The sequence below is a fragment of the Echinops telfairi genome, unplaced genomic scaffold, assembly GCF_000313985.2.
Source record: "Echinops telfairi isolate 266 unplaced genomic scaffold, ASM31398v2 ScPeMD7_7469;HRSCAF=8507_1, whole genome shotgun sequence".
Classification (NCBI taxonomy): domain Eukaryota; kingdom Metazoa; phylum Chordata; class Mammalia; order Afrosoricida; family Tenrecidae; genus Echinops; species Echinops telfairi.
The window spans coordinates 76,070,592-76,079,394 of NW_022111373.1; the positions used below are offsets into that span (position 1 = coordinate 76,070,592).

Sequence of the window (8,803 nt, forward strand, 5' to 3'; positions counted from 1 at the left end):
TTTCGAACTGCTGGCCTTGTGGTTAGCAGCCTAACTAGAAACCACTAGGCCACAGGCCTCCTAAGAGGAGGTAAAAATAAATGAAAGACTAGAAAGAAGGACTTGAAGATGTTTTATATGTGTGTTTACAAGAAAAAATTAGGTTTTAGTGACTATCACAACATACTTGAGTGCTTGGTAGCCGTGAGTGTTTGTTGTTTTGTTTGCTTATTTGTTTGTTTTAAGAACTAGCAAATGGTTGTGTTGCAAGCTGAAGTACCAAAACATGAGCTTTGTTAACCAGACTGCTAGTCTGGAAGCTTCCAGAATGGATCATAGCCATGGAATCCTGGTCAGAGGGTGCAGTAGTCGACCACCAGTGGCATGCTCAGTAGGCAATATGGGCTGGGCTGTTCGACCCAACTGAACTCTCATTTGATTGGTCATGCCAATAGGGGGCAGTTGTGGTTCAGTGGAGGAATTCTCACCTTTCTGGAAGGACCCCAAACCAGAAAACCAAACTTGCTGCTGTGGCGTTAATACTGTCTCATGGCGCCCCGGTTGCCCCTGTGAGTTTCTGAGACTGTAACTGTTTATGGGACTAGAAAGCCTCATCTTTCTCCAATGGAGTGGCTCATGGGTTCAAACTGCCAGAGAGACACCAGGGTCCAATTCCCAGCCAATCCAGTGTAGGCTTGTGAGTTGTTATCAAGTGTGTTGCTGAACAGATATCAGCAGCGCTTCTAGACTAAGGTGCACTAGAACGGCAGGCCAATGACTCATATTCCAATGGATTACAACAGTCTGATCCCATTGCCAAGAAACTGAAAAAGACCCAAGGGCAACGTCTGATGTCAGCAAAGGAAGGGGAAGAAGGACAGGTCATTGTTCAGTTCATGAAAGAGGACAGCACAGGGTAGAAAGGACAGTTATAATTGCACCACACAGGACTCCCCCAAGGAAAACTGAAAGAAAGAAGGAAGAAGAGAATTGCACAGACCCCACGTTACCCTGTAAGAAGACGGAGGTTGCCTAGAGAACCCCTGGCTTTGCTGGAATCACCACTCCTTACCTCTTTCCAGGCGTAGTATCTATCTGCTTTAATGATCATGTCCACGACCAGACTGTGGTTGCTCCTGGAGGCCGCCACTAGGGCAGTCCTCCCTTGCTGACGTTAAAAAGGAAGAGTCAGACAGTACTGTTAGCTAGCTTTGGAACAAGATGGCCCGAGTCCAAATCCTGTTTCTGCCTTGCTGTGTGTACTTAGACCAGCTTCTCTGGGGCTGGTAAATGTGATACTGTGACTACACTTTGCAGGACAAGCTGGCACATGATAATTGTCCAAGAGATGTGAGCTCTCAATGGCTTCAGGTGCCTTGTCGACTGGAAAAAGGAAAAAGGATTGAAGGGGCACAAAGCAACGGCAGGGAGCTGGCTGCGCTCTTCTGAGGATGATAACTACGTAGCAAAGGCTCACAGGGCCATCACACCTCCATCCATTCTCCTAAGACGTAGACAGCAAAAGGTCATTGTTGGGGGAATGTGAAAACAGAGGGTGTTTTAGCCATGTTCTACCATCAAGAACGACAGTCTTTCTCCTTGCTGGAATGGGAATAAAAGGAAAGTGGACCCAGCGTGTGGGTTTTAATGAACAGGTTTTATTAGAGTTAATGAGCTGCCCGGGTGTTTAGAGTGGAATAAGAGTCAAGGGGGCAGGGTGAGAGGAGATTGGCAGACAGCATAAAGAGAGAAAAGCCGAAAGTAAGAAAGGGAGAGCTGGAGAGAGGAAGAGACGGAGGGAGGGACGGACGTGCGGCCACGAGAGAATGTGAAGAAAGTCAGAGAGAGAGAGTGAACAAAGGAATCCTGTGTAAATAACCTTTGGGGACAGGGATAAATGATCATGTCTATAAGGAGCCCACGCTTCCCGCTGATTGGCTGTGGCACCAGCAGAAGGGTGAAGAGAGGGGAAGGTTTCTGGGAGAAGTGTTAGGAAGGCGAGGGATCACGTTATGCTAGGTGGGGATGGAGAAGGGCTTGGAGGTGCTGGCTGTGGCTAAGAACCCTAGCGTTGCTGCTGGACCCTCTACTCCCGGGCTCCCGGCATCCTCCTGGCTCACTGCACAGTGAAGTCCTCGGCAAGTAAACAACATCATGTGTCTTCTCCTCCCAGGGAGGACTCCATCAGGGCAGGCTCTCGGCGTCCCCCAATCGCCTTTTCTTTCTTTCTTCTATAAGAAGAAACCTTATGATTCTTAGCTGGGCTTGTGGCCACCACAAATATTGATGGCATTTCCTAGCTTTCCTTGCCATTAAGAATTGACTTAAGTTCTGACCGGTGGATTTACATGGGGCGGGGGGGTAGTTTGCAACTTTGGAGGATTTTCTGTAAAGAGAGAAGGGGCACACTTCTCCCGCCTTCCTCCTGAGGGAACACTGCCATGAAGGCCAAGTTTGAACCATCAGCCACTTAAGACCACGAAGTGGAAGCCGGGTGTCGAGGAGGGTGGAATAATCAACTGAAAAGACATGGATCCTATTAACACTAGGTTGGTGCATTTCAAGTTCCACCACAAAATTTACATTTATGGGTGCTTCCTACCAGGTCTGCTGACTTTGATCCATTGAGCAAGACAAATATATATCTGAAATAATTTTCTTCTCAGCCTTCTAATCTCGAAATTCTCTGTGTGCTAAATACCTATCTCTACAGATGCGCGTCCGTTTGACATGACGTAAATTGAGTATTAATTTCAGTAAATCGACTTCATTCATGAAAGCACTATACTTCAGTAATAAATATAAGCATAATCAGAAAGTTCTTAGAAAGTAAACATCAGATGTAAAGACAAATAACACAGCAGAGATTGTCATATTAACCAACCCAAGTGACCCTTACAATACGGAGAACCCAATGTCTCAAATGTTGCATAATGCTAAATATTATAAATTTTATATAAATAGGCAGGATCACATAGCTTAATTTGCAAGTTAATAGTGTATAATCATATGGATTTTTAAGTGAAAAACTTTAAAGAAACTGTGTGATTTTGTTCACGTGTCATTGTGACGCGTGTCCGTAGAGATTGGTGTATAAATGTTTGCAAACCTGGTGTTAATCTGAGTAACACTGCTGAGTAACACTGCTAATTCACAATAGAGAATCCAGCTCATGGAACCCCTTTCTAGGCCACTTTCTATTATACCAGTGAGGGAAAGGTTACAGTGTTAGCCAACAGCGGTGCAGGACATTACGTTGGTGTGAGCTGCCTGGCGCTCATGAGGGTGCCTTAGCTAAACCATGAAGCAGTGTTCTTTTCTCAAGAAGGGTGCAGCACAGCACAAAGCCAGGCACAAAGCTCGGAAAGCAGGGTGCTGGGACCTTAGGCAGTAGACGGCCTGTCCATCTGTCAACTGTCCCTTAAGCAAAGGCAGACTGGTTCTCATGGATCCATACCAACTACACACAGATAATGAACAGCAATGATCAGAAAAATTCCACTCTTTGGATTCCTGTGATTCTATCCTCAGAACTCTAGCAATGCATGCCCCTGATGCTCCTACTTGTCTGGATAGTGGTAACAATTCCCTCCAACACAGATGCTTTGGCTGGTATTCCAGGCGCTAAGACCCAGGTGAGCCTGAACATCTGGGCTGAAAGTAATCAGCCCCTAATCAAAAGAGACAGTAATGAAATTAGGAAGCACTGCATTTTGCAGGCATTTAGCAAGGCTGTAATTGTATCCCTGCCTAAATTCTGGCTTGTAAAGCCATTTGAATCACCATAATTAGCCTATTTTAGGAAGGAAGTATTCTGTGAGCTAGGGTTTGCAAGCTCCTAAGAAAATCTTCCTAGGGAGTGTTTGCGGGAGTGGACGTCCAAATATTTTTGTCGCTGGCAGGACAGCACAGGGGGTGAGCTGGACAGAGACCTCCAGGAACATTGCAGGGCCTCAGGTTGAGTAGACAGGCTTCTTCCAAAGGGTCAGTTTACACCAAGCCTTGGTTCCCCCGCATGCCCCCCACCGCCATGTGATCTTATAAAAAACTACTTATTTGGGGTCAAAACTGTGGTGCAGATAGTAAAGGTTGTTTGTGTTCATTAATTAAATGGATATTACGTGCTCATCATGTAACAAGCCCTAAGAAGAGGAAGGAGGAAGATCAACATCTGGGAAAATCAAATTGTGAGGCCCGCGAACTGGCACAAAGAAGAAGGAAGCAACGTCACTTCCTGATAAGATCTCCACTGTACACTGAGAAGTTCTCAAAAAGTGAAATGCAGAACGGAAATATCGGTAAGCTGCTGTGGTTGGAAAAGAATGCCGCGATGAAATCGTCTGTATTTATGCGTGCTCACACAGATGCACAAAGGAAGCATGCAAGGACGCAGTAGTCGTGGGTGCCGATGGGGAAAGCCCAGCACCACTGTGGTGGCCTGCATGTTGCTGGTCTTTCAAATAGCAGCAGAGTCACCCACGGTGAGCAGGTTTCATTCAGTAGAGCTTTCAGACGAAGACCAATGGTGGTGGAATGAGATTTCTTAACATGACGCTTAAGCCCAAGTCTCTCAATAACTCCCACCAAAGGGTTGGGTGGGCTATGCAAAAAGGGTGTGTGCAGCACTGAAAGAGGGCATTGCCAGTTTTAGTTAGCACCCCCCTGGCTCTAAGGCTTGGGGGTGGTGAGCCATCGTTGATAGAAATCCTGAGAAGCTTGGAAGAGCACGTTCATCAGAGACTGGCATGGAGATGCAGAGGAACAGCCCTGAGGCTATGAGGGACCTACTCTCTATCTGGCCCGAGACTATGGAAGTGGGACAGTGACGGGCAGGCTTCCCATGAAGGCAAAGGCCAAGGGACCACGTGGCTGACACACTAAGAACCAGAGAGAGACGTGGCTGCTGGCTGAGGAGGCCAATGACTGTATCCTGACTCTCCGCTGATCCTGACTGGTCACCTATAAACTCCCCTCATAAACCTCCTTAATTGTGAGCATTGTCTGTGGGTTCTGTGTGGTCATTATAAGGGATTCTCAAAGCCAGCGAAGATGTAGAATGGTGGGGGAGAAATGGTGGGTGTCACAATAGGCAAAGAATGGAGCCCGGAGACTTGTCTGACACTGCCTTGTGGCAATAGGAAAGCCAGAGGAGGTCAGATACGTCCCTCTATTGCTGTTTACTGCATGAACTAGGAGGAAGCCCGGTGATCTACTTCTGAAAATCAGCCAATGAACATCCTACGGATCACAAGAGACGCCTGTCCAACATTGTGCTAGGCAAGGAGCACTTAAATCTACAACCATCATGGGCATGGTGCAGGCCAGGCAACCTTTTGTTCTGTTGTACACGGGGTCCCCATGAGGCAGCGCCTCCTCCACAGGCACCCACCACCACCAGCACCACCATCACAACAACAATAACAACTCTCTTACAAAGGCAGCACAAAACTGGGACAAATGACAGATGGGACAGACGTTGGGAGGGAAATGTTGCTAAGTCTACGACTTATAAATTTGGTTTTTTTTTTGAAAAGCCTATAAATAGTTCAAGGTCTGTTTGTTGGCCTTTACGAGTATTTTCCAGTCGAGTCTGATGGGATGCCACAATCTGTCTCCAAAGTCTATTTTTGGTATTCCCCGGGGGTTTCACTACTCTGTTCCCCTGGTGTTCTGCTGCATGCCCTCAATAAATTCATATTGTAGGGTACACACCTGATTCTATAACTGATTTGAAAACATACTAAATAATGTGAATTTTTTTAAACCATGTGATCACTTGGAGTGAAAACGCTTACTGACATAGCTCATTCAGATTCATGAGCTACTGACCGTGTCCCACTGACAGGGAAGATACATGTTTCTGTCCATCCCCAGTATCCATCCATCTCACAAACCAAACCCCCAAACCCACACTCGCTGCCATGGAGGAGATGCCGACTCATGGCGACCCTACAGGACGGGTAGAACTGCCCCTGGGGGTTTCTGAGACTGTCACTCTTCATGAGAATGGAAAGGCAAAGCAGACAGTATCGAATTGCTGACCTTGTGGTTAGCAGCCCAGTGTGTAACCACTACTCCATCTCACAAAGGATATATTAATGCTGCTGCCCAAGGTTCACAGCCGGCAGGGAGCGCTTGGCAGAGGGCAGCCCAGAGAATTACCTTACCCAGGATCTTCAGGTCACAGCCTGCCTTCAGGAGGGTCTCCACCAATTCCACATTTCCAAGATCAGCAGCGACATGCAAAGGGGTTTGCTGCCTCTGCCACAAGAAAATTTTAAAATGTAACCCACACCCACTGAGGAGGATAAAAACAAAAAGACAGAGAAAGTAGTGTTGCCTAGACACATTGTAAAATGGGACAGATCAGATATTTTTAAATGGTACGGGGTGCACTCATTGCAGTATTATCACAGTAGAAAGGTGAGCAAAAGTGGCGTGTGTAAGGAGGGTCCACAGATGCATCACGGTATACCCATGTATTGGGATATTCACCCACTCCCTGTCATTGAGTCAATTCTGGCACATAACAACCCTATTGGACAGGGTCAAACTGTCCCCAGGGGGTTCCAAGACTGTAACACTATATGGGAGTAAAAAGTCTCATCTTTCTCCCAAGAAGGGACTGATGGTTTCAAACTGCTGACCTTGCAGTTAGCAGCCCAATGCGCAATCACTAGGGGACCACTAACAATGATGTTTAGGAAACCATTTCAAAGAATATGAAAAAAAGCAAATGCCTATCATATAACACTTAAGCCCTGCGAAAGCAGCACTGTAGAGAAGCTCAGTTTCATCAAAAATTACAAACAGAAAGAGAAGGAAAGACATCAAAATAGTAGCAAAGGTGAAGTCTAGGTGGAGGAATATTCGGTCATTTTTATGATGTCGATTTTTTTCGACATCATAGTTTCTAAAGCAGTGCGAAACTTCAAGTTTCTGTGGGGGCTAGTCACGTTCCTATGAAGCGGGTGAGAGTATGTTAACAAAAACCCATGAAAATACAAGAAAATTACCCATATTAATCTTCTGTTGAAAGGAATGCTGGTGCAAAAGCATTTCTAAGATATTAGGGAAGAAAAGAACCTTTGACACAATCTAGTGCAACCCCTTCCTCAAAGAACTGAAGCAACGGCCCCAGGGCCACATAGTGGACCGTGGTCAGTAGACCCGAGTGTTTCTCACTGGGCCCCGTCCTCTTCCCACCAGAGCACAGGGCCGGCCTGCCTGGGCTGCTGGCATCGTTCTTGTCAAGGGGCATCTATTGAAGACCCACTGGTGAGTGGCATGTGTCCCCCTGGGGGTTTAACCTTTATGGCAGATCAGGCTTACCAAAGGTCTACACCAGCATGAAGTAGTACATTACGTACCCAAAATATCCCATCTTGACAAGAATCTTATGCAGAAGGCAAGAAAACATAAACAGACAAACCAAACTCGCTGCCATCCAGAGGATCCCAAGTCATGGGGACCCTCTAGGCAGAGGAGGGCTCCCCCTGTGCATTTCTGAAGCCCTAACTCTTCCCTGGAGCAGGAAAGCCTCCGCTCTCCCCGTGGAGCAGGTTGGTGGGTTCAAACTGCTGATCTTGCCGTGAGCAGCCTCCTTTGTAACGCACTGTGACCCCAGCTGACGTCTCTCAGGAGCAACAAGAATGACGCTTCTTGGGTGTACAAACAAATCCTAAGCTTTTTGGTGTCTGTATTGCGTCGTACTTCTCTGTGTTGAGCATGTATTCCTAGGCCGAACAATAATGAAGTCGCCGTGGATAAATTCTAGCCTCATCATTAGGCAACAAGCCCAAGAAGCACTTCATCATGCAGCAGATGTGGCCAGTTCTGTCCAAACCCAAACCACCCACAGACAGGAGGTTCTGTTTGTGTATGTGGTAAAGGTTCTGCCCATTAGAAGAGCGATCCATGAGGCCGCACGTTAAGGCAGTAAGTATATTTAGTAGGATGTAAGTGTATTTATTAGCAAGAGGCTTTCCCCAAAACACGCTTGGGCAAATAAAGGCTGGCGACGACGGGACTCCTGGCAGGGGAGCAGGGACAGGCGTGAAGGGGGTCCAAACTCATCTCCCAGGCTGGTGTGGGAGGAGCCTGCAGAGAGCTGAGTCAATGCTCTGGTACAGATGGGAAAAAGGAGTTAAGGGTTCCTAAGGGTAGGGCTGGCCGGCTGTGGGTTCTCTCTAGCCTGGAGGAGACACAGATGGGGCTTTTGTAGGGAGGGGCCCCGAAGTTTCATCTGTCCTCAGAAGCCCAGGAATCCTCTCTCCACAACTGGGTGTCTCCTGGCTGAGTCCAGCCCATGGGAAGGGCCTCTGGGAACGGGAGGCTTAGCCAGCAGGCCCAGAGAGCAGGCCTTCCGCTCAGACACCAGCCCGCACCACGCTTCCCCCCATTTCTCACCGCATCTCGGGCCTCCAGTTCCAGCCGTGGGTGACGCCTTTGAGGAGGCACTGGATTCTGCTTGGGCTGATTGCGTTTATGGGATGTTTCATAGTTTTATATCAGGAGGTGTCTTTTGACCTTTTTTGCCTCCAGGACAAAGGAAGACACATTTAGTGTCTCTTCTGTAGAAAAAGTCCCCTCCCAATGACGACGTATCACTCCTGGGGAGTGACTTTTGGTTAAGGAGCCTCTGGCAAGGTACCTCTGAGCTACTGCTTAGCTGTCCAAAGTGCTGGCTGTGTGGAATGGAGGCGGGGTGGAGGGAAGGGGAAATAGTGCACTTATTCCTCCCAGGAATTTTTAAGGCACCTTGAAGTGGATCAAAACAACCACTCAACAGCCACCACATTGGTAACAGACTCCGTAGGTTTCC

The 8,803-nt window shown here is 47.5% G+C and overlaps 1 protein-coding gene across 1 annotated transcript in view; it reads right to left on the reverse strand.

Moving 5' to 3' along the window:
* The window catches only part of ANKDD1B (ankyrin repeat and death domain containing 1B), an 87,909-nt gene that overhangs the window by 9,843 nt on the left and 69,263 nt on the right, over positions 1 to 8,803 (reverse strand). Inside the window, 2 exon segments of the mRNA XM_004703671.1 lie at positions 1,045 to 1,147; positions 6,142 to 6,240. Coding sequence (XP_004703728.1) covers positions 1,045 to 1,147; positions 6,142 to 6,240 — 202 coding nt within the window.